At 57.8% G+C, this 25,043-nt stretch overlaps 1 protein-coding gene across 8 annotated transcripts in view; it reads right to left on the bottom strand.

The window, feature by feature from the left end:
- Positions 1-410: 410 nt before the first annotated feature.
- The window catches only part of TLE3 (TLE family member 3, transcriptional corepressor), a 47,581-nt gene continuing 22,948 nt past the window's right edge, over positions 411-25,043 (bottom strand). For 2 of the 8 annotated variants that reach the window (XM_034994824.1, XM_034994820.1), the window contains exons 7-20: positions 16,863-17,067; positions 15,345-15,361; positions 11,662-11,781; positions 10,824-10,874; positions 10,025-10,177; positions 9,497-9,629; positions 8,753-8,937; positions 7,896-7,972; positions 6,939-7,188; positions 6,358-6,605; positions 5,572-5,719; positions 4,619-4,769; positions 3,429-3,505; positions 411-2,441 (exon numbers count right to left, since the gene is read on the bottom strand). In XM_034994824.1, coding sequence (XP_034850715.1) covers positions 2,334-2,441; positions 3,429-3,505; positions 4,619-4,769; positions 5,572-5,719; positions 6,358-6,605; positions 6,939-7,188; positions 7,896-7,972; positions 8,753-8,937; positions 9,497-9,629; positions 10,025-10,177; positions 10,824-10,874; positions 11,662-11,781; positions 15,345-15,361; positions 16,863-17,067 — 1,923 coding nt within the window. In that variant the 3' untranslated portion in view covers positions 411-2,333. Of the gene's footprint in view, positions 2,442-3,428; positions 3,506-4,618; positions 4,770-5,571; positions 5,720-6,357; positions 6,606-6,938; positions 7,189-7,895; positions 7,973-8,737; positions 8,938-9,487; positions 9,630-10,024; positions 10,178-10,823; positions 10,875-11,661; positions 11,782-15,344; positions 15,362-16,862; positions 17,068-25,043 lie in introns of all 8 variants that reach the window. The other 6 variants (XM_034994822.1, XM_034994817.1, XM_034994823.1 and 3 more) reach the window with 3 other exon arrangements.

A 25,043-nucleotide genomic window follows, 5' to 3' on the forward strand; every position in this document is an offset into this window, starting at 1 on the left:
TGAAGTTCTTCGCATTTCATTTTTTGCCAAAACGTCTTGCACGGGCGACTGTCTAGTAAGAATCTGGTGTAAATCCTCGGTCCTCCCCTCGGGGAACTTTATCCTGCATGCGCATCCAGAGGAAATCCCGGCTCCCACCCACCACTCCCCAGTGTGGAGACGGGAAGGCAGCCTGGGGAAGGCAGGGAGAACGCTCCCCCTCACCATCCTGCGAGATCAGACTTTCAGGGGTTGGGGGCAGCACGGGAAGTGCTTTGAAATGACAAGAGCTTCTGTTTAGGGATGACAGGGAAATCACCCAGAATCCAGGGCATGAGGGTGACAGTGGTCCCCCTCTCTTTTCGGGGAGGTCTGACAAACGGGGGGGGGGTGTAGAGGCAATAAAACACAACAGTCAAACCAACCTTTAAATAGCAACTTTTAAAAATATAAAAACAGCTCATTACAATGACTTTTCATTTTCTTTTTTTCTTCAGGAATCAACTTTCTTCTACCCTCACCCTCCCTTGTGGCTAGAGCCTTTAACAAGACACGGCAGATGCACATCCAAGACCCAGAGAAAGAGAGGAATTCTCCAGACGGCCCCTCCCCGACCTCAGAAAGGTACAGGGCGCCCAGCCAGTCTCCGTGGCCTCTCCACGGCCTCTGGGTCATGTCAGGGGAGCTGCTAGCCTGGAGCAAGATCACTGAAGACCAGCAGTTTCCACTGGGGCCCCTTCCTCCCTTCTCACCAGACGGAATCACACATTATAAAATAATCCATAAAAATGCAGTTATCAAAATTATCTTCCATATGCTACATCCATGGAGAGCCCACCACCAGGACTCACGTCGGCCTTTAGCTTTTCCTTAAAAGAAGAAAAAAAAAGACCAAGAAGAAGAAAAAGAAAAAAAAAATAACAATAAACCCAAGTCCTAATACCTCAGAACATTTTGGTACCAAAGAGTGGTACCTGCAGGAGACCATTTTTCTACCTGTAACCTGTTTGGGCTCCAAAGAGACTGAAAGCCACAAGAAGTCACCACAGTGCCAAGACCGGTGTCCCCACCCGACCCCTGGTCCCCTCAGCCCTGTTGCGCTGCCCAGGGTGGGCGGGGGGGGAGACTGTCCCTTCGGACTCACAACCCTTGCAGGTTGATTACACTTTTCCCCTCTAGGGAGAGAGGATGGGGTCAGAGGCAGGAAAGGGGGAGAAGGCATTTTTATAAAGGACATCAATTCTAATTCTTTTTATTAAAAAAAAAAAAAAAAAAAGCACCCACATCAGTTGCTATTTTTCTCTGGTAGCTCCCTGAGCTGAGTTGCTATGCTTTCCTCTAACTTTTTGTCCTTTGAAGGTTGTGTCCGAAGATCAAGAAGGGCCAGAGATGGGAGTTCCTTCGCGCCTCCACCTCCCATCACCATAACCAAGTGCGCACCAAAGAGAGAGAGCGAGCGAGCGAGGCGAGAAGGAAAGGGAGAGCAAGAGTCGGACCCCTGAGAGAGAGGGAGGAGAGCGCAGGCGGCCACAGAGAATCCGACCTTCGTCAGCCTGGCTGGCCACCATGCAAGCCTTGCCTGGCTGCCCGTGCAGCCTGCAAGGGTCCCGACAGGCCTTGGGCTGCTCCCAAGTCCACAGGGAGGTGCGTTCGTCCCAGGGACCCCCCCCACCTCCTGGTCAGGCTGGTCACCAGCTGCAGCTCCCTTCCTCTGCCCCTCCACTCCCTCTCCATTTGGCTCCCCCTCCCTGCCTCCCCTTCCCAGATGGGGATGTCCCTTTAAAAAAAAAAAAAAAAAGCCACCACCACGAGTGGGTTACAAATACAGCAGGCGAAGTACACGGCTAGCGTTTTCGGTGGGAAGGGGCCTCCTCCCCCACTGACCAGTCCGAGATAGAGGAGTCTGTTATTTACATTTTTCACAAATGTTGTGCGCTGCACAGTCGGGAAAATGAGATCCCCCCTCCCCCAGCACAAACACCTGGTCCACTCCAGTGTCCCCGACCCAGGGCAGGGGGACAGAGCAAAAGAGAGGGGAAGGAAAGATGGAGATTCACGAGGGCGTCTGTCGGGGGGCTGGAGCCCCAAGCCTCCAAAGAAATCTACTTGTAGCATCTGCCAGGGTTGTGGACAGGGAGGAGGAGAGACATCCATCAGAGTCCGCGAGACACAGGAGTCCATGCCCAGGGGTCCAGACCGTGGCGGGCGCGCCCTCTCGGCCTGCCGGAGCGCAGCCCTGGACTGCTCGGCTGCCCACCGCCAGCCTCCGCCAGCCTCGGGGCCCCTCGCGGGGTCGCCCTGTCACCGCCGAGTCTTTTTCTCCCAGAGTCTGACAGCCCAGTTAGAGTCCTTGTTTAGTAGATGACCTCATAAACCGTGGCCTTCTTGTCACCAGAGCCTGTTACAATATATTTGTCATCCGCCGAAATGTCACAACTCAAGACAGACGAGGATTCCTTGGACTGCAGGGGGAAGGCGAGGACAGGCAGGAGGGTGTGGGGAGGCAAAAAGGCAGAAATTCACTTGCTTGGTACGCAGCATGATTTCCGCTGTCTGCGTCACACCCCGTCTGCCGGCCCCGGAGCTCCAACCCCAAGCGCACCCAGCACGGCCTCCCCCAAAGCAGCCTGGAGAGGCACTTGCGGGGACAGATGCCCCGTCCTTCGGCTTTTCCACCAGGAAAGGCTCATGACCAGGGCCCAGGGTGATCGTGGAGTCGTATGGCTCGAAAGAGAGCACTGGAGGACGAGCTTCTCCTCGGTTTACAGACAGGAAGGAGCACCTCTGAGCAGGGCATGGGCGTCAGTGGGCCGGAGCCAGGAAGGGGACCTCCGCCCGACTCGAAGCGTCCAGTGTAACGAGGGTTACACGTGTGACATGCTGGACGCCACCCATTCCCAGCACGGATCCCGAAAGTGGCTTGTCGGCTGGGAGCACAGGAGCATACTGTGCGTGCGTGCGTGCGTGCGGTCAAGACTATGTGTAAGTGAGAGCTGTATGTCGGAACCCAGATCTTGAAAAACCATGAAAAGCCTCTTCCTGCTCTCCCATCTCTTTCCAGACCCTTTCTCTCCTACCCCCTCTCACTCCTTACACTGAGGTGTCGAGATGAAACACAAACTTACTTGAACATCAGGGAACGCTGCTCTGAAAAGAGCTGCCCAGGGCACCTCCTGGGAGTGCTCAGGCCACAGGCCAGAGCCAAGAGCATGACTTAACTCCCCCTTGTTCTAGAAATCCCACAAGAACCCCCACTTAAAAGCCCTCACCCTATGGGTCAGATGCCACCAGCTGCAGTGTGTGTCCCACTGATGTGTCCCAGGCCTTGGCTCTGGGAAACCCACCCTGGATCCCCAGCACGTAGGCGCTGGAAGGGGCCATCCCCATCCCCATCCCCATCCCCAGGGGCAGGCCCCAACCCCAAGCAGCGGCCGGGCGGTGGGCGGTACCTGGAATATGCTGGCTCCGTACGGCGTCCTCCAGGCGTTGAGGAGATTGTCTTTCCCAGTGCTCACGAACCACTTGCCTGCAGGCGGGAGGCAAAGGAGCGTCAGCTTGGGGCTGGCTGCCCTGAAAGCGAGACCCGCCCCAGACATGGCCGGCTGCCACGGAGATGTGGTGTCTGCCAGCCAGTGCTTAGGTAAGAGGCTTGGCTGGTGAGGGGCATTTCATAAGTGAGACCCGTATCTGACTCACAGACTGCCCCCCCGCCCCCCTGCCCAGAACGCCTCTCTGTAATCATAGGGGAGGGGTGGGCGCAGCCGGGATGGAGAACGGTGGGATTTGCAGTAAATCACAGACATGACACTTCCCCAAAAGATTCTTTTTAAAGCTATCAGTGGAGGGGTGCCTGGGTGGCTCAGTTGGTTAAGCGGCTGACTTCGGCTCAGGTCATGATCCCAGGGTCCTGGGATCGAGCCCCACATCAGGCTCCCTGCTCAGTGGGGAGCCTGCTTCTCCCTCTGCCCCTCCCCCTGCTTGTGCTTGCTCTCGCCCTCTCTCCCCCTCTCTCTCTGTGTCAAATAAATTTAAAAAAAAAATCTAAAAAAAAAAAAAAGCTATCAGTGGAGTGAGCCTTCTCGGTTTTATGACTAGAAGGCGGCAGAAAGTGCTAGAAATGGCAGAGCCCTGAGGTCTGGAGACCCAGCCAGCCGCAGCCGGTGGCCAGCGAGCGCTCTTACTTGCAGGCTGCTCTGCCAGGCTCAGCCCGGACTAACGTGCTATTGCTCTCTAAAGCTTCATGGGGGGCCCGGGCCACTCCTGGAGAAAGACCCCCTGGCATGCAGAGAGGATGCGCGGTGGCCAAGGTTTCGCAGCCAGTCTGGGGAGAAGCAGATCCAACCCAGGGCTGTCAGCCATCAGAGCCCGAGGCCTCAGCCAGCGGAGGAACGGCCCCAAGGCTGAGAGTGCCGTTCCCCTGCCCCAGGCCCGCAAGGGCTGGCTCTGGCCTGCTGCTGTGCGTGCTTGGCGCCCTGTGGCCATATCCGCACCCAAGGAATAGGGATGGGGGGGTAGCGGGAGGAGACAGTGGTCGGGATCGGGAGGCTGGATTCCAAGATGTGGCTGGCATGCGGGCTCTGCCTTGCTCTCAAGCTTTGGGCCCCTCATCCGCGCCGGCTCCCGGCTCCCCCAGGCTCACCGCAGTAGGCGAACTTGAGCGAGAGCACGCAGCTCTCGTGCAGGTGCAGCTGGTACTTGTCCGGCTTGGTGTGGTGTAGGACCTCCACGTTGCTGCTCTCCATGCCCACGGCCAGCCACTCCCCAGTGGGGCAGTAGCCCAGCGAGAAGATCTGCAGGGGGCGGCAGACCGAGCTCAGCTCCTCTGTCCCCCTGACCCTTCCCCCGAGGCCCCAGGGGCTCCTCAAAGGCCCTGCTCAGGGACCCCAAGGGCAGGGGCCCACCGCTCCCACTCCCATCACATCCCCACGTGCCATCTGCAAGGCAAAGCCCCTCTCCTCTCCCTCAGCCCTGTAATGCCTTGCAGGGGCGAGGAAGTAGAGGCTCAGAGAGGTTGCTGACTCTAGAAAGTAAGCGGTAAAGCCAGCATTCCAACTCCGAGATGGCACAAGCATTTCACTTTCCAAGTTACACAAGTTTCCCTGTGACTTTTGCCTTTCCTTAAGAAAAAAAGTGAATAAAACACTAAAATATTAAATATATAGTTAAAATATTTAAATAACACAAACAACCATGGAAAATAAGGCTACCTAACATTAACAGAGTATCTTCTATGAACCAGGCTATGGCTAAGGCTTTTAGAGGGACCATTTCAGGTGCTCACACCAGACCTGCGAGGCAGCTACCACCGTGCCCATCCCATGAGGGAGGAAAAACACCGGGGCCAAAGCGCTCAACAGTAGCGTTGCTGAGAATCCGTTCTGAGCAGTCGGGTCAAGTACATCCAACTCCAGGGCCTGGTCGGTTCTAGTCTATTGCTGCCTCCTCCAGGAAGCCTTCTGAGGTAGCTCAGGGTGGTCACAGGTCCACTTGCAATGACCACCTGTGAGGGCCCCCGTGTCCCCTGACCCAGCCAGTGGGACCCCAGAAGGGAAGGGCACACGCTGGCCTTGGGGAGGGGAGGGGCACACACACCTGGGAAGTGAAGTCATGCTGCTGCAGCTGCCGGCCCTCTCGCAGGTCCCAGGAACGCACGGTGTTGTCCAGGCCTCCAGTCCACAGCTTGGTGCCATCGTGGGAGATGTCTATGCAGCTGGCCCCGTCCGTGTGGCCCTGGAACTGCCTACAAAGGCCAAGCAGGGAGAGGGGGTGAGCCCTCCAGAACCACCGAGTGCCGAGGCCGGCTGTGTCTGAGCAGAAGAGGAAACGGAGGCCCGGAAGGGGGTGGCCCATGCACCCGCGGTCCTCTGGTGAGCTCGCAGCAGAGCCGGGCCTCCTCCCGACAGCCGACTCCGGGGCGGACACGCCGCCCTGCACCGCCTTCACCATGCCCGCTTCACACCGGGGACACGGAGACATGGGCGTGGAGTGACCGGCATGGGGTCATAATGGGGGTAGGATTCCCACGGGGCCACCGCTCCCAAGGCCCCACGACAACCACCAAGTGACACTGCCCCCGACCTTCGGGTCCCGATGCCCTCCTTCCTCAGTTCTCTCCCTCTGCTTGTCTCCGACGCCCTGAATTCCATGCTCCCCTCGCCCCGGAGCCTTCTGCAGGGGAGCCCTCCATCCCCTGCCCACGCGGAGCACCTGACCCACGGCTGCGCCCTCGCATAGGGCAGGCCTGGCTGTCTCCTCACCCGGGGGTCCTCGCCCACTCTGATGTGGCCACCCCACAGCCAGAAGCACCCCGGACGGGTCCCCGTTACGACCAGCGCGACCTTCCCGACGAGGCTCCCCTGCTCCCTCGCACAGCCTCACCTGACCAGGGTCTGGTTGTGCAGGTCCCACACGGCGATGTTACCGTCGCTGCAGCAGGAGAAGCAGACTTTGGCGTCGGGGCTGATGGCCAGGGCGTAGCAGGCAGGAGCCGAGGACGTCAGCTCGGCCTTGATGCGGGGTGTGGGCGAGGCCAGGTCCCAGATGGTGAGCGTGCTGGCCTCGCCGCCCACGATGAGCGTGCGCCCGTCAGGGAGCAGCTTGCAGGAGCGGATGTAGTTGTCCCTGTTCTGGAGGGAGAAGGGGCAACATGGAGCTCTGCCCGCCCCTCCTCCCAGGGACCAGAAGAATCGCATCCGGCGACACCGGGCGCCCTCGCCACCCTCCCCACCCCTGCTTGCTCACATCCCGCCCTCGTTCCCGGCAGCTGCCAGACCGTCCCCTCCCTCATCCACAACCCTTCAATCTTTCGTGCATTTCTTCACAAACTCCGGGAAGCTCGCTATCTCCACTTAGGGATGGTAAGTAAAGCCAGGGCTCAGGGGTCAGCCAGCCTGCTCGGCTGCCCAGCCAGGCTGCCCCTCGGCCGGCTAGAGGAGATGCCTGAGGTCCTGGGGCCTCACCAGGCAGTCCAGCTGGGAGATGGGGCTCTTGCTGCCCGGCTGGCTGATGTCCCAGATCTTCACACAGCCCTTGCCACCTGTATAGACGTGCCGTGTGGGGTTGCTGATGGTCACGGCGCACACCACCTCCCCATGGCTCAGTGTGTTGATCTGCCGGGCATGGCGTGGGATGCCGGGGCCTGCCAGGGCATCGTGGGGGAAGGGCACGGGCTGCATCTGCCCATCGGCACTCACGTGGAAAGAGTACGCTCTGAAAGGGAGAACCGTCCCTTCCGTCATCCCCAATCCTCTCAGTTCCCACGAGTCCTCCCAGGTCAGACGGCACCACCCCGACTGGCCCACGTCTGGGCCCCACCCCCAAATCTTAGGGAACCCAGTCACCCCAACCTCCCTGGCCTGGTTCTACCAGGGTAGAGGACTGCTTAACATCCCAGGCCTTGACTTCTGCTCCTGCTCCCATATACCCTTGGCTCCAGATTGCGTTTCCCACCATCTATAAATCCCCATGGAAAGGGTTCAGCTTGAATGTTACCTCCTCCTTTACAAGCCCAGGGGTGACAGGGAGGGAAAGAGGTGTGCCCCCCCCCCCAGGAGGAATCATGGAGTACACATCGGAGCCGGGGGTGAGCCAGCACGGTCTACCTGCTGTTCTAGGCTGGGGGTGCTTCCAGCAGCTCCAACCCAGCGGGGCTCCTGAGGCCAGGGCCGCTCACATCATTTGGCTATGGAGGCCCCATCAACTGCGGCGTTCCCCATCCCCAGTTCCCCACTCAGCAGGAGCCCCAGGGCCGGTCAGGAGTGTGGCCAGGCAGCCGTCTCCTGCGGCTACAATCTGGTCTGTGAGTACCTCTAGCGGGCAGACACCTTCTCGAGGGGAGGTCGGCCAGGGCTGGGGAGAGGGGTGGGGGGTTGTGTGCTTTCCCCAGCTAGCATGCAGCAAGCACAGCCAGAACTTACGGTTTCCCACCAGGAATGGAGGCGAGGCTTGAGGGCAGGCCGGTGGCCCTCATGGGAGGGTGAGGGTCAAAACCAACCTGCAAGGCAAGACCAGGCCAGCCCTTAGTGAGGGAGGCCGCCCCGCAGCCCCCGCCCTGGCCTCTTCCTTCACCACTTCCTAGGTCCTGCCCACAGCGCTGCCTCTTCAAAACCCGGAAGACAGAGCAGAGCCTGCTGTCTCAGAGGAAAAACAGGCCCAGCAGGCCAGGTGCCTTGCCCAGGACAGTGGGAGGGACAGCGTGACAGTCCAGACCCACCAACTCTGAGCCAGTGTTCTCGAGCCCCACACCCACAGCTCTCCCGGCTCCACCAGGCAGAGCTGATCCGGCCCCACTTCATTCTCTCCCCTGGTGTCCAGTGGGCCCGTCATCTCAGAGAGAGGAAGCCACCCAGGAGAGAAACTGTCTCCTGAGAAAGAACCCCTCTCTGCCGACCCAAATCTGAACTCATTCTCGGTATAGCAAGCAGCCTCATTTACCAAACCCAGGCTACGTGGAAGTCACTGGACAGCTTTTGGGATTCCCATCCCCACACAGCCCAGAAAAAGAGAGGGCAGCCCCACTTTCCAGATGGAAAAAGATGGCCTGGGTGGGCGGTGGGCGGGGGGGGCATGCTGAGTTGTATGAGGTCACATGACGACTAACAGGCCAAGTGGGGGTGGGGCCCAGGTCTGCTGACCCCAAAGCCTCTGTCCCGTTCTTTTTCTAATAAACACTCCGCCCCAGAGGCAGCTGCCTGACAACCCCCACCAACTCCCCACTCCCTGCCCCGTCCCCCCAAAAGGAGCCAAAAGGTCTACGTACAGCTCCAAAGCTCACCATTGGCGATCGGCCGTAGGCGGCGGCGGCCGCAGCGGCGGCCGCACTCATCTGTGGGGGGATGTTGTGCAGGCCGGCGTAGGCGCTCGGGCTGGTGAGCGAGCCGTTCATCTCGTGGTGGCTCATCATGGCAAAGGGGGCCGCGTAGGAGCTGGTGATGGAGATGGGCGTGCGCAAGGCCGAGGCTGCAAGGAGGCGGGCGTCAGCCAGGGGAGACCCTCAGGGGGAGTGGGCCCACCCCTCCTTCCAGGACAAAGCTCAGGCCGCCAGAATGCCTCCCAGCCCAGCAGCAAGCCTTCCTGCACTCGAAAGCTGCCTGCTCCAGGCCGTCCTCTTGCACTGAACCCATCTAACTGGGATCCTGGTCTTCGCAGTCCAAGCAGGTTCAAGCTGAGAGATATGCCCACCTCTTTTTACACAGCAGGACATGGAGGCCCAGAAGGGGGTTGTTGGGAGTCTCAAGGAACTAATGACACACATGGGGACAACCTGTCTGAAGCTCCTTCCACATGCCGAGTCCAACAGTGGCCCCAATAAGCCCTTGCCGTCAGTTCTGACACATCGGGTGTCCCCGTCCTCCTCAAACCTGACCATGGAGTCCCCCTGGAGGCAGGCCCCGGGACAGCCCCAACTCCCGCATACTTCCTAGTGCCCTGGCCTAGCTGTGTGGTTCCAGCCCTGGCCCGCGGCAGACCCCGCCCTCCAGCACCGTCGCCCCAGCCCCTTCGTGCCTACCCATTATACCTATCGGGTCCATGCCTGGAGGCTTGCCCGGCATCGACCGGAGCCCTGGGGTCGTGCTGGTGCCTGGAGTCGGGGCATCGTTCCTCGGAGTAGGTGTGTTGGACTTGAGCCCAGGGGTGGAGGATTTGTCGTTCTGAATAGGGAAGACACGAAGATTCCTTTTGCTCGAGAGCTGGGCATTTGGAGCTGGGCCACGACACCCAGGGCCGGCTCCAGTTCGGAATCTTCTGCCCCACGGCCCCTCAGTTCTTGCCCAGCCTTATTTGTCAGAGACAGTGGCGATCGTTCCCATTTTACGGATGCAGTAACCAAGGCTCGGACACATTAACTGGTAGCACAGGGCCCAGCCAGTAAGTGGGAAAGCCAGTATTTGAACTGGGGCCAAACCCCAATCCATGTTCTTTGTAATCCACCCCTCTACCCTCCAGTTATGACCACTCCAGCTTGTCCCTTTCCAGAATCTTCTCCCTCCACCCCCGCCTGCCCCAGCCCTCCACTTCTGTGGCACCAGTGGCAGACCCCACATACATGACCAAGGTCTTTGGTCTTGGAGGAAGGTGTGCTGCTGGAGGAGGCTACTGAGGCGGGGCTGGTGGGGGCATCCTTTTTCAGGCCGCGGGCCTTGTCCAGCCCGTTTTCAGGAGGGGAGTGTGCCGGGCTGACCCGGGGCGTCGCTGGGTCCTAAAAGCACAAGGGATGCCGAGATGCACTGACAGCAACAACCAGCCTGGAGTCTTCCCTGCGCTGGGGACGGGCCGGGAGTGCACACAGCTGACGGGGAGAGGACCTGGGCTGAGAGAGACTGGGGGCCCCAAAGTCGGGGGCGACTAGTTCCCAATGATCTCGTCTCACCCCTTCATCCCACAGATGGGGAGACTGGGGCCTGGTGGGGGTGGGGGATGGTGACCAGCCCAGGATCAGACACAAGTTCAGGACTCAAATCTGGGCAGTGGGGCCTCTTGGCCTCATGCAGCTCCAGGTCCTCCTTCCCTGCTGAGGCAGATCCCAAAGGACTCACAACCCCTACCCTCAAGATCCCGGGAGGTGGTGGGGAGAACAGAGCTGACCTGGAGGACCAGGGGGAGCAGGAGCTGGCCCTCGCCTGCGTTCTCTCCCCTGGGCTCCCATCCTAGCAACCCCAGCCACCATGCAGCCAAGCCCTGTCCTCCTCCTCCTGACCAGCCGAATGCCTCGCTGCCCTGCTCTGGCTGCCGGCCACGTTGGATGGAGCAGTAGCTGGGACACAACAGCTCCCAGCCAGGGGAGGAGCCGCCTCAACCCCCCCCCCAAACCGAACACGCTGCAACCTGGGCCTGTCCGTGCTCACCTCGTTGGAAACATCCACCACCAGATCGTCACTCTTGTCCCCATCACTGTCCTGCAACCGAGAGAGAAGCCAGTCAGGGGCCACCCCCACCACACCCCCAGGCAGAACCTGAAGCACCCCCTGCTTCCACCAGCTGGAATCTGAACCCAGGGCCAAACCCCACAGTCCACGTGCTCTCCCCTCTGGCCCACCGACGTCGGCTGTCTGCTCGCCCAGCCCCCTAGCCCTGTTCCGGGTCACTGCGCTCCATGCCCACTGGCAGCCTCACCCACACCTGCCCCATCACACTTGGCTCCTTCCAGCAGCTTCACAGCCACCATCACGGAGGAGGAAGCGTGCTAGCCTCACGTCATCACTTCCACCACTCTGTGTGGGAGGGGTGATTGCCTCGTCTCCCAGAAATGCAGCCGAGGCACTTGGGTGACACGTCCAGAGCCGCAAGAGGCAAAGCATGGCCCCCTTCCCTGGGTCTCAGCTCTCATCCGAACAGCCTGGCCCATAGCAGATACCGTGACCACACGGTAGGCTCAAAGTGTGGGGGCGTGGGGGATGGCCCCCTGGAGCAGATCGGGGATTCTGGGAGGGCCGTGATGGCAGCATGGGGCCTCCTGGCCTGTGTGGGTGGGGCACCCACAGTTCTCAGGCACTCCCCGTCCTGGCTGTGGCCCACGTGCTCACAGTGTGTGTGTATGAACCTACGCCGCCACCCCCCACAGCCCCCCGGCCAGGAAACCCAGCCCACCCCCGCCCGTGCCTCTGACTCACCCACGAGTCAGGCCTGTGGGTTCTCCCACACCCCAGCCCCCACCACCGACCCCGTGCTGCCCAGTAGACGTACGTATCGGCTCAGACTATCCTTCTCCTCTGCTTTCCGCTTCTTGGCTTCCATGCTATAGTCTGCAGAGCCCCGGTGCTTCTCACTGGCCCGGAGGCTTTCAGAGGGCGACACGGAGTTATTCTGGAAACCAGAAGGAGATTCAGTGTGAACATACCATGCACACCGAGACATAAGCTAAGCGCAGGGGTCTCAAGAGGTCAGTGGAGGTGTTGTGTGTGTCCTGCAATCCTCCACGCCATCGGAGCCTTACCAGGGAAGCCTTCCCAGCAATCCAGACTCTCTGCGGGGGAACCCTGGGAGCACAATTCTCTTTTGTAGCCACGACGCTGCTATTAAGTAAATAGGCTTGTACTGAGCTCTCTGCCTTCTGGCCTGTGGGACTTTATGTTCTAGGAGGGCCGGATCACCCCTCCTTCACCACCCACCTTGGGCCAGCCATGCACATTTGCTCAAAGAAGGGATAAGCAAAATTTGCACTGAGTCTTGAAAGATGGGTCTCAGAGGACACACAGGGGCCACGTCCAATACTTCCATCTGCTGACCCCGACTGGAATGGAGAGATTGACAGGGAGGGAGGACGTCGGGTTGCCAATAGGTCTTCTACGTGTAGGTGGGCAACTTGGCGTTTTGTATGAACGTCCTACTCCTCCATCACCGGGTCTCAAGCACTTCAGAGAAATAGCAGTGTTAGAAAGAAACAAGAATTGCAACTTCATGAAGCCTTTCCCTCTGCAAGGTGGGAAAAGGCATAAGGGCAGGTGGAATCGTTCTCTTTGTAACAATGGGAATGCAGGGGCCCTGAGAGGTTGGGAGACGTGCCCAAGGCACCCCACGGGAGGCAACGTGAAGGAAACCCGAGCTGCTCAGGCCTGGAAGGGTCTAATGAATTCTCCCTTCAAATTCCAAAGCAAGCAAGCCCAGCAATAGTTTGAAATGCAAGGCCTGGGAAGAGCAGGGCCGGGCCGGTAGACCAAGCTGGAACAGCACGGGCAGGCGGAGAGCATCCCACAGAGGATGGGGTCCGGCTGACTCGGGGCGCTAGTGGTGGCCAGGAACGCTGGCCCCCGTGGTGTGGTTGGTGGCACCGGGCTAGGGAGCAGGGACGGAGGATCTACCTGCAGCAGTACCCGCCAGAAAACCTGTGCCCTCCAGGCCGGGGCTGGGACAGTATCAGAACCAGCACCCCTCTAGGGGGCTGCTGAGGTCTACTCCTTTCTAAGGGACCAAACTACACCTTCCTTCATCACTCAGCATTCACGCCCCGCCTTTCCTGAGCATCCACCCTAGATCAGGCCCAGGGCTGGGTGCCAGGGATAGGGGAAGGAGCCAGACACAGCCCCTGCTCTCCCAGGGTGCACAGTCGGACTGCAGGGCAGGGGAAGTCCAGTCCAGCCACATCCCCACACAGCGTGGACGTGCAGGACACGGCCATGCGGGGACACAGAGGGCCGTGGGCAGAGAAGGACATCGAAAGGCGGGGGTGGGGTGGGGCGGGAGGGAGGAATGAGCCTCCACTTCACGTCTCCCCCACTTTCTTGGAGACCAGTCCCTGGCATTTGGGGGGGCGGGAGGGGAGGACAGTGTGGAAACCACAGAACTTCATTTCCTTTCCTAAGCTGGTTTCTGGGCAGCCCTTCCCTGCCAAGTTTCTGCCTGAAGCAAATTAAAATGGCAGAGTTATCAAGCCTTGAAGAAAAAATGGAGGTTCTAATGGAAGTGCAGCTCAGCCTTGCCCACAGCCGTGCGGGAGCGGCGGTGAGGCGCGCAGAGCCGCAATTCAATTAGCCGCTGCGAGCGCCCGCAGAAAAATCAGCGGCATTTCATTTCCTCCGACGGCCACCCTGCGCTAAGCAGCGAGGCTCCAGGGCCCTCTCCTCCAGGGTGGGCGGGCGGGCGGGGAGCGGGGCAGGGGGGGGGGCGCGCGGCTGCTCGGGTTTCTCCTTGCGACCCGGTACGTGGCTCGGAGAACAGCGAGCTCTTTCTTCTCCTGCAGTCAGGCTGAAAACCCTCGCTGCTACTGGAGGGAGTCATGTCAGGCATTTAGCGGCATCGATCCAGCCCGCCTCTGGCTGGCAGGCGGCCAAAAAACTAAGTATTTTTTATTGCTTCGGCGAGGCAAGGAAATATGAATGAAGCTACCTCTAATTGGACTCCAGACTAACCCCTCTGGGACAGCTTCTAGCCCGTGCAGCCGTCCCCCTCCCGCTCGTCCGCGGCCCTGTCCTTCCTGCGGGGGCCTCATCTGTTGACAACCTGGTTTGCAGAGGGCTGCTCGCTGCAGGTTGCACAGTGTCGGCCGCCGCGGCCACAGGCAGACAAGCCCTGCTGCCTCGCCCGCACCGGGCCCGGGACAGATGGCGGCTTGACGCCTTCCCACCGGACTCCCCTGAGTCTGCCGTGCAAGGGTGTGGACCAGCGCTGCGGAGTGAGGAGCTCAGCTCTTGGGGGGTTCCCCGGGGGATTCTTTTAGCAGAAAGCTTTTGCAGACTGGGGCACAAAGCCAAATGCAAACAGCAATGGGGAGGAGGACGATGTGAAGACAGAGGGCGTCGGGCGTCAAACCCTCGTGTCACTCGGCAGCGGGTCCTTGTTAACCGGGTCACCTCCCGGATGCTGGGTGCTCTTGTGAGGGGGCTTCCTGACTAAGCAGGGAGGCTTGGCTGGGCAGGAATATGGCCGTGGCACAGATACAGAAACTGAGGCTCAAAGAAGCCAAGAGAGCTACCCGGCGTCCCATGAAGCCAGGACCAGACCAAGGCCTGGAGGGGTCCAGTCCACCCTCCACTCCTATCTAGGCCTACCACCTCTCCAAAAATGCCACCTTCTGAGGATCAACGCTAAAGCAATCAAAATGGATTTTCAGCTTCAGTTTTTCCTTTCTGATATACTGAGCCATTGCTGGGCCCAAACGTGCACCTGGATTTCTGAGCACGTCGGCAAGTCGAGAAGGGACGAGAACACTATTGCTAATTGGGATCAGCCTGGTGGAGGGCTGGGCGGGAAGGGGGTCGGGATGGAGCTGCCCGAGGAAGCTGCCGTCTAGATGGTTAGTTAACTGCCTGACCTCCCAAGTCCTACTTAACACGAGGTAATAACCAAAGCCATCCTCACAGATTAGATGGCCCCAGATACAAGGACAGCGATGAGGAATGAAATAGCTTTGCTAATCGCTGGAGGATTTTTTTTATCCAGACTCCACTGCGCTTATTCAGAAGGCTTATTCACTTGAAACAGAACCTCTGAGCCTCAGTGTGATCAGAAAGATTTACAACAAATCTCAGAGCTGGCAGACATGCAGAATGCCTGGCCTTAATGCTTGCTTGCTAGCACTTTCCTAAACCGAGTTTAAGCCCAGAACACAGAGAAACCTCGGGCGTTTGGAGGAAGGGAGGAGGATACAGAATCAGACAGGGAACAGCCAACTTGGGAGGAGGGAAGCGACCCTGCCCAGGACACAGGAGCCCCAGGCTGCTTATGGAGGCCCGGTGACTCCACAGACTGGCCAGCTGACCTCTCTGGTTAATCACCACTCGTAAAAAAGAGGGTTAGAGCTCACTTAAAGCTACTCATTTGCCAAATGATGGACGGAAAGCCTGGAGAGACCCCCCCCACCCCAGGATCCCACCTGCTCCGCCCCCTGCACCCCAAACACACTCCACACGCTCCAGAGTGCTGACACTTACCGCGCTGGATTCTCTTTCTTTGGGGACGGAAGGCCCGGACAGGAGGAGGGTCAGGCCCCCCAAGAGAAAAAGACAAAAAAAAAAAAAAAAGGGAAAAGGTCAGTCTCACACAGCTGGCTTTTATGCTTTGCTAGTGGACGGGTTTTAAAATGGGCAGCAGGCCTAGCTGAGTCACTTGGGGTCAGCCAAGGCAGGGCCATTAGGTGACATTTCCTACTCCCGCAAATTAACCACCCCAGTCCCCCACGCTCCCCCTGGCCACCAGTCCTGTGTGGGCCGGTCAGGGGTGGGGGGGTGGGGGCTGTGGCCCTGCTCTGCCTCACACACCACGAAGGGCACCCAGATCCCTGGTCAACACATTTTAAAGCCACCAGCTTGCAAAGGATCTGGGTATTGAGCATGTTGTTGTTTAAAAGGAACTGAGGGAGTGGGTTTTGTTGTTTTTTTTAACTAACACCATTGTGTGCGTCTTTGCGGAGAAGTCCGGTCATCCTGCACAGCAGCTGAGCACTAGCTCCCTGATTCTCCTCTCAGCTGTGAGGACACCTCTCCTCTGCCAAGTGCACCAGCCCTCTGCAGGGACACGCAACTCAGTCTCTGCTTCCCACACTCCGTTACCGCCCCGGCGCCCTGGCCTGGGCCGGATACCCTGGTCAACAGCCAAAGGCCAATCAAATCATGGTGTACACCTTCAACTTACACCATTTTGTATGTCAATTCTATCTCAATAAAACGGGGAAAAAAGTGTCTAAGGGCAGACACCACACGAGTTGGCAACTTTTGGAAAGGGCCTGCCAGGGAGCCCTCACTTTTCCTTCCCTGACAAACTATGCCCTCTTGGGCCCTAGTGGGCGCAGCTTCCAGGGTCCTCACGGTAAGGGCCCAGTGAAGGGGGCGGGCGTTCTCGTTCCAAGTATTCCCGATCATCTCCCTGCAGTAGAGTGATGGCTATCTCTGCTTAAAGACAGTCGACTTGCAAGTCTTTACTTGAGCGCCAACTGTGTACCTTTTCCAAGGCACCTACGCTGGTGAAAAGCCAGGAACTTGGCCTCTGTTCTTGAAGGACTAATGATCTTGGTGAAGACAAGACATTCTCCAGGGGCAGGCTACAAGAGGACAGCAACCTAGGGCTCATTCTTGGGACCCTAGCTCTTCAACTCTCCTAGGAATTGGAAAAAGGTCCCCAGCACAGACTGGAAGGCATCTTGAAGGAATGGGCCTGGGCTGGCCCTTTAAGGATAGGCAGCGTGTAGCTGGGAGGATGGGAGGACGCACGAAAGGTCTTCCGGGCCGGAGAACACCCGGTACATAGCAGGGATTGAGGAGTAGTCACGGAGGGGGGCAGTGGGGCTCCGATTTCCATGTACCAGGAATTCGACAGATAGCACCACATCTTTTGCTAACTCCTGCCCCAGGGTGACAACATTTGCTGTGTCCCCTCGCAGTAGGACCTACAGGACACCCGCCCTGCCCCCACCCCCAGCCCACCCTGCCCTCTGCCCCAGCTCTGGGCCGCACCTCTGTGGTCCAGCTCATGGTGGTTCTTCTCGTCCTTCACCGTCAGGTGGGCCTGGCTGCCCAGGGCGCCAAGTGCCAAGAGCCCGGCGCTGCTCCCCGTCACTGGGGGGATCCCTGGGGGCTGGAGGCCTGACGGGTGGGGTGGCAACTGGACCGGGGGGCCGTGCGTGGCGTGGGAGAGGTGCTGGGCCTGGAGCTGCTGTTGCTGCAATGAAGTGGGTGGTGAGCACAGCTGAGCGGGGACGGCGGGGGAGGCCGCTGGGGGGTGGGGAATGCCCCCAAACCCTGTACCCCCAGCTCAGTCCACATGCTGTCTGGCTGAAGCAAGTCTGTTAACCGACGGCAATTTAGGCACAAGACTTTTGTCTTCAAACTCTCCACCCTTCCCACCACCCCGGTTTCAAGACAGAATTCCTCAGTGTACATTTCCAAGCCCGAGATAATGAAAGCATGCATTTAAGAACCAAAGAATCATCAGGGCTCCCTCTCTGTTAAGGGGGATCCATTTTTAAGCGAGCAGTCACACTTGCTCATGCTTGCATGCCTTCCAACATTCGCAGCCAGGGGCTCCCACCCTGCGCCTGTAACCTGGGAAGCTTCCCGAATTCTCAGGAACTCCAGGCTGGCTGGCTGAGCCAGGGCCAGACCACAGAAGAAAATCCCTGAGATCAAGGGGAGCTTGGGGCCAGTGGAACGAGAGCTGATGTCGGCAGACATCAGAGCGGAGATCAGAGTGACAAGAGTGGAGGTTTGGCACTTGACGGACCAGGATTCAAATCCCGACCCTGGTACTTCCTAGCTGTGTGACTCCAGGCAGGTCACTCATTAAGTGATCTCACAACAACCGCTAACATTTACCAGAGGGCTTACAATGCCCACCCCCCTCTCCGTTGTTCTAAAATCTACACCCACATTAAGGTAACAGTGTGAACAATCCCAGTCGAGGTTTGGCTCCCTGAGGCCCCAGGGACCCCCACCCAGACTAGCCCCAGGGTGTTCTCTCCCCCTCCACATCCCACACCCCAGGAACTGGCGTGGGCAGCCTGGTCCTCTGCCCAGCAGCCGCTACAAAATGCCCTTTATCTCATCATTCCTAACTTTGCGCCAAGAACCACAGGAATTGTGGGGCGGGCTACACCACGGCCAAACATCCCTGAGGAATGGCTGGGGCCTTGGGTATGCTGATTGCCACCCATGCCAATATCTTCTCCATGAGCACGGGAGAAGGAGACCAAAATTCACTGAATGTCTGAGTGAATGCGCGGCACTTTCCAAATATTCTCTCTGACCCTCCCGGCCCGGGAGGGGGAAAGGAGGGTTTGTGCCCACTTTACAGATGGCAAACTGACACTTAGGGGGCTGGAATGGGAGGCCGGTAACTAGCCAGGTCCAACCACTAGTGGGTGAGACCTGGACTCAAATCTGTCAACCACCAATCTTATCCAAACAGTGTTCCTAAGGAGACCCCCCCCCCACCCCAAAGCAAGAAGAGCTGCAGGAGTGACAGAGCAAAAATCTGACAAGCTTGCCTGTCGATATAGACTTTGCTTTCGGGCCACACCGGCAGACAACAGAACACAGGGGGAAGGTCTACAGTTCTGGTTGGAGGTGAGGCTCTAAGAGGCAGGAAGTGTTTGCAGTCAGGGGGTGAGGGCCCTGCTCTCCCCCAACGACCTGCAAACGACAAACCTGGCTCATCTGGAAGTTACTGGTAACCACAGACACCACCACACTCCTGGCCCCCAAGGGCTTTTTTCTCAGCTCTGGGTCAAAGGCTGGGACCCGTGTCCATCACTCAGAGCTGAGACATCCACTGTTGGATGATTTATGGAAGCTGCTGGTGCATCCTGACTCCAGATCTGCCCCGAGGTACCAGAGAAGAAAGAAAGCCAGGGCAGGGGACCCCATGCAGAGACCCGCCCCAGCCCGCCCCAGAGACTCACGCGCTTCTTGGGACACAGGAGCTTACATCTCACCTCCCCTATCCTTTCTTTTCAAAGAAATTATAATTCTTAGGTCTTATTACAAGAAAAAAAATATATGCGGTCAGAAGATACGAAACATAAGTATGGATTAAAAAGTTGTTCTTTAGGGCGCCTGGGTGGCTCAGTTGGTTAAGCGACTGCCTTCGGCTCAGGTCATGATCCTGGAGTCCCGGGATCGAGTCCCGCATCGGGCTCCCTGCTCAGCGAGGAGCCTGCTTCTCCCTCTGACCCTCCCTCTCATGCTCTCTGTCTCTCATTCTCTCTCTCGCAAATAAATAAATAAAAAAATAAAATAAAAAAAAAAAATAAAAAGTTGTTCTTTAAAAATTACCCTTCAATCCCACTCCCTAGAAGATTCCACCATTCCTCTCTCTAGAATTTTCCTTTACGAAAAGCTACACACTGTAAATGTATTCTTAAATCAAGAGTCGCTTGCCGACCTCACTACTACTATTAGTACTACTACACAACTGGATTTTAACTGAAGACTGTTCTGTACCAATCATCACGTCCTTTCCAACGGCTGCCCATCATTCCTCGGGGTGGGCCAACCATCCAACTGTATCTGCACTCCCGGTCTTAAAATGGGTCTCCATCTGCAGCCCCGTGGTTTTAGACCAGTTGCTGGCAGGCCCTTTCATTTTGCCAGTGTTAACTATTTAGTAAAATCCCAGAGAGCAACGAGTGAGGTATTTAATCCACTTTTTTACAGGGCACAGCCAGGTGAGATCCCTGGAGGGAGCAGCGAGGAGGGGAGAAGGGCTTCTGGGAAGCAGCTGCCTGGGTCCAAGGTTGGCTCCCTCCATGAACAATTCTGTCGCTAGAGAAAGAGCTTTACTACAGATTTGTGCCCAGGCAGAGATGCAGTTGAATAACTCCAAACACCCCGATTCTTACCTTACCAGGTAAGCCTACCCAACCTTCTCGGCTCTCTGCCCAGGTCAAATGCTTCCTCCTCCGGAAGCCTTCCCCATCAGCCTGGTCAGCACGGAGGTCTCCCTTCTGACACCGGGGCCAGACAGGCTAAGGTGGACGTCCAGCTCTACCCTTTAACCTTAGAGGAGTCAGTGGACCTGTCTGGGCCTCCGTTTTCTCCCTGTGCAAGGCCCACACCCGTGATATTACCTGTCAAGGCACAGCAGGTGCTCAGTTCACGGTAGCAAAAACTATGAATGGATCACAAATACAACCATTTCGTTCATCTTTATGGGATGCTTGCCAACTTGTGAGTTCCAGGAAGACGGGGACCTTGTGTTATCCATCCCAGCACCTCTCATGGTGACTGGCTTGTCTGCTCAGTGTGCATTTGCTGGGTAAATCAGTGATAATGTTGCAAAAGGTAGACATGGAGAGGTTGGGAAGTAAGTCAGCACAGGGGCTCTGTCCAAAAGGAACCATTCACCTCCCAGATCCGCGCCTCCTCTCCAAGGCCCACTGAGATACAGCTACAACAGTTCGTGGGGACAAGGAGCATCCGTGGAGTGTGTCCTGCTTCCTGGAAACGTGAACCCGTGAACCAGCATCAGAAACTTGGAACAAAGGCTATGGTGGCCTTTTGGAGAACAGCGGCTTTTCAAAGCTGCTGAGCTTCCAAGCCTGGGAGGGTGATTTTCTGCCAGAGCATGTCCGACATCAGTGTCTTCTTTGCAACAGAGGAAAGGAAATTTCCATATACTTCTTATCTTCCAGTACAAAAGCACCCCCTGTGCAGCCAGAAAGTCCCCTGAGAGGTCCTCTGCATGGTTTGAAGGCACAGGCAGGAGTAGCCCGGCGGGCTCCAGGAAGCAAGGATGTAAGTGCCGACCGCTAAGGGCAAGGGCAGTTGCCGGCGCTTACTGGGCGTGGGGTCTGCTCATCACAGTCTTGTTTGCAACACAGAGTGAAACAAAATTTTCTCCCCAGCGGGGCAGGGGGAGCTGGAGGGCAACGATGCACCTGCCTTGCTGTCCCCTGTCACAGCCCCACCCCTCCGCAGGCAGGCAGGGCGCAAGCCGGCTGGCCTCGGGCTGCACTTCTAGCCCCTGTGGCCCGTCCCTGACTTTAGAGGACGACGTGCTGAAATACGGCGCCACGTGAGTGGGGGGTGACAAGTGGGGAAACATGGAATCAAGGCCACTGTCCAAGAAGGGACAGAGCTCACCACTTCACTGCAGCCCGTCTCCAGTTTCTACTCCTTCCAATACTGGGATGTGAAAGGAAGTCAGCAACCCACCCCTCCACCCCCAACCCCCAGAGGGGCTAATTGCCTAGAACCGAGCCTGCTCAGGAGTACCCGTCCCTCCTGTAATAGTTCATGCCATAACACAAGCATGTCAAAGCAGGTGGCCCGTGGGCTCCTAAGTGCGTGCCTGTCCTCCACGCGCGTGTCAAGTGCCTGTGGCCTGAGCTCAGAGGGTAGGGCCACTCACAGGAGAGGCTGCTGGGGAAGAGCTCCCTCGCAGAGTAACTGGATTATGCACATCACGCTGTAATGCCTTTGCTGGCTGATTTAATGCTTCACTTCTCAGGTTCATGATTTGGGTTGAACTTAGTGACGTCGCCCACGCATTTCCAAAGCCCAGACCCACTGAGGACACCCACCAGAGGAAGCCCAGAGTTCTGACTGCATAAAATGGACACTTCCTGCCCTCCCGGAAAGGGGAGAACAGCCCTGGGCCTTCCCTGGGCCCTGCCTCCTCACTCAGCTGGTGGGCCCCGCAGCTCGGCGCACGCTCTGTCATAGCTTTTAGAGTCCCCAACAACCCCTGCTATCCTATTTCGGAGGTGCGGACAGGCTCGGGGAGGCAAGCAGAGCCGGCACACCCGCTCCCCACCACGCTGCCGCTGCCGGGCTGAAAGAAACTCATGTGTTCTGAAGCACGCCCTCTTCACCTTCTTCCTCGTGGAAAACTCAGGCGAGTGAACCCTGCGCGTCTACACCCTGGAGTGAATGCAAGACCCTCGGGTGCAGCATCAAAATACTGTGTCGTCTGTGACAAGCTACAGTCTCCCTCTTCCTCCTCCTCCCCACCCCCACCCCCAAAAATCAAGTCAACACTTTATAACAGGTCTTCCACTAATACAGTTCCAAGGGAATGCAGACCAAACTGTCAGCGGGCAAATGCGGTAAGAGCCCCTGCATCCGTCAGGTTCAATGACCTTGGGCCAGCACAGAGCGATGTAAAAGTATTCTGGAAATGGCTGCGAGGTCAGCTCACGGGGCCTACAATCCGCCCAGGGATGCCTTCCGCTAGATGCTGCTCCAGGGACAAACCCCGCCCTCAGGCACAGGGATCTTGACTCTCTGAGGATCCCTCTCCTAGTAACGTGGATCCAAGAAATAGGGCCTAGCACAGTACGGGGTCTACGATAACGGGGCCCTGCCAGGCCCCGGCTGGCACACAGAGATCTTTGGGCCCGTGTTCCCTCGGGGGAATACTTGAGTTCCCCAGAAAGGGGTTGTGCTGGGCCAGCAAGCCTGGGCTCCCCCCATCTGCCCCTTCACACCAACCTGATGGGGGTTCCGAGTCTTCCTCTCCAGGAGACCCTAGAAATACTCTACTCCACGTGGGAAATAAGCCATGACAGGTGCCCACAGCAGATATACTGAACTGTCGAGCCAAGACACGACCTCGGAGTCCTTCAACCCCATGCCCAAGACAGCCATGAACACCAGACTGAAGCAGGCACACCATACGAAACTTACCTAGCCCTCTTCCGTCTTTTCACAACTGGAGAAACTGAGGCCTGGAGGCATGGAGGGCCTTGCCCAAAGCCCTCCTAATTCCCGGACCAGGAGGCTGGGCTACTTCTCCCTCCAGACGGGCAAATCCAACAACACCATGGTGTGTGTGTGTGTGGGGGGGGGGCGGGCTTCCCTTCACCGCCCTTTACCGCTGGGGCCAGGCCCCCCCCCCCCCGCCTCCACCCCAGCTTCCCCAGTCAGCTCAGGCAGCCAGCCCGCTCGGCCCGCTCCTCCCCAGCGGAGTGCAGTCAGGTCTGGCTCCCCAGCGCGAGCAGGCCTCAGCTATCCCCAATTCCTGCCTGGTGAGGCTCTGTCAGGTGCAGCGATGAGACGGCCACCTGCTTAATGACAGGGTGCCGGCTGCATTCACTTGGAGCCCGAGAAGCAATTACCTTGGAAATGGGGGTCACAGGCCCCACTCGCTGGCTTTAATTGAATTCCAATATCTGCCTTGAGCTGCCATGACCTAACCTGCAGCTTCCTAAATACTACTTAAAGGAAGGGGAGCTAAGCCAAGCGGCACTTCCTCCCCAATCTCACCCTTTTTCTTAGAATTTAGAAAAAAGTTATTTCCATAAGAGGATTTTTAATTCCAAAGAGGGTGGCAGGAGCAGGAGAGGGGGGCCCACTGGGGCCACTGTGCGGGCGGGAGGGCTCGGCCTGGAGAGGGGACGGGACGAGGAGCTGGAGGAAGAGAAATTTCGGAGGACAGAGTGCACGGCACACTTCCCGCCCCCGGGGCCGCTTTCCGCCGCTATGGGAGACGTAAACTGGTCACCCAGGCGGGCTGCCCAGGGAAGAGCCCGGGGCTGGGAGTCAGGCCCCCAGGCCTCTGGCTGACTTTGTGCCCATCCTTGAATCACTGCCCCTCTCTGTGAAATGACAGCATTGGCAAGATCAGTGGTTCTCTACCAGCGGCCATCCCACCAACCCCTAGGGACATCTGGCAATGTCTGGCGACATTTTGGGGTACTACCGGCATCCAGTGGGTAGAAGAAAGGGTTGCTGCTGGACATCCTATAATGCACAGGACTGGCTCCACAACTGAGTATCTGGCCCCAAACTTCAGAGTGTCGAGGCTGAAGAACCCCGGGGTTGGCTGATCTCAGGGACGACAATAAGCTTTACGGTACTATGGCTTCCCCGTCAGGGAGCTGCCTCCCAACTCAACGGCTAAAGACACTGACCGCTTACTCATAGTCCCCTTTCTGGACTCTGCTCTGCTCCTCCCACACAGTAGGTGGGGTCTGCTCCTCCCCAGCATCCCCAGGCTTCAGACCAGGCGAACGCTTCCATGCCCTCCCCCCACAGCGTTCGGCAGCTGCCATGGGGCCGACACCAGGACAGAACCGGGTCACCGTCATAGGTCCCAAAAGCAGGACGACGGAGCAGTGGGCCAGCATCCCTCTGCCCCTCTGCCCCCAGCCTACCCCAGCACATCTGGCCCAGGGAGATGGTCCACTCCCTCCTTTAACAGATGCAGAAACTGAGGCCCAGGAAGAGGCAGGACCTGCCAAGGTTACACAGGAAAGAACTATAACCAGAATGCACATCTCAGGGTTTCCGCCCCAGACTGAAAACGCAAGAGTTGTCATTTATCCCACCAAGCAGAACATTCTGGGGCCTTCGGTTCCACCATGAAATAATGACATCACATAAGAACAAAAGAGAAATGAGGACCAAGCAGGGTCCCAGAACGTTAGGGCTGATGGGACCTCAGCCATTTGGGCCACTGCTTCCCAAACCTGACTACCCTTCATTCGGAATGATCTGGAAAACTTCAGAAACACAGATTCCCAGCCCCATCCCCAGACCTATGGAAAAGAACTCTGGGGCGAGTGCCCTGGAGTCTATATTGCTCAGAAGCCCCCCGACCCAGCTGTCTGGGGATGGGAAGCAGTGATCTCACCGACCCCGTTCATTTTAGGGACAAAAGGTAGACAGGAACACCCGAGGCTAAGAGCTTTGCCCAGAGTCACATGAAAAAACTGTTTTTCCTCAGCTGCTTATCTTAAATATCCCTAGACTCACACCAAAGCAGGAGAAAGATGCTCTGTGAATCCAAGAAATGCATTAAAGATGCAAGCCAGATAGGGACGCAAAAGAGGAGAGATCTGGCTTCCTCCTTTCATGGAGGGGTCCGACCAAAAGTGGACCTCACAAAGCACTCTTGGGTATTTTTCCCAGTGCATCTGGGAAATCCCAGCTGGAATTCCCAAGGGCGCACAATCCACACTCAGTCAGGCAGCTCAGTGCATGGCACAATTAGGCCCAAACCCCAATTCCACAGCACGTTTCAGATCAACAGTACAACAGAGACAGTTCTGATCCCAGCTGGCCAAAGAAGGGCAGACCTTTGCCAGGGAGGGGACACAGGGCAGACGGGCCCCCCAGGGGAGGCTTGAGGAGGAGCTGGGCATGAGCGTTATCTCAGAGCCTGCCCCCCTCCATGGTGGGGACACCAAAAGCTGG

This window comes from Mirounga leonina, unplaced genomic scaffold, assembly GCF_011800145.1.
Source record: "Mirounga leonina isolate KUSES-001 unplaced genomic scaffold, KU_Mleo_1.0 Mir_91, whole genome shotgun sequence".
In the NCBI taxonomy this organism is placed as follows: domain Eukaryota; kingdom Metazoa; phylum Chordata; class Mammalia; order Carnivora; family Phocidae; genus Mirounga; species Mirounga leonina.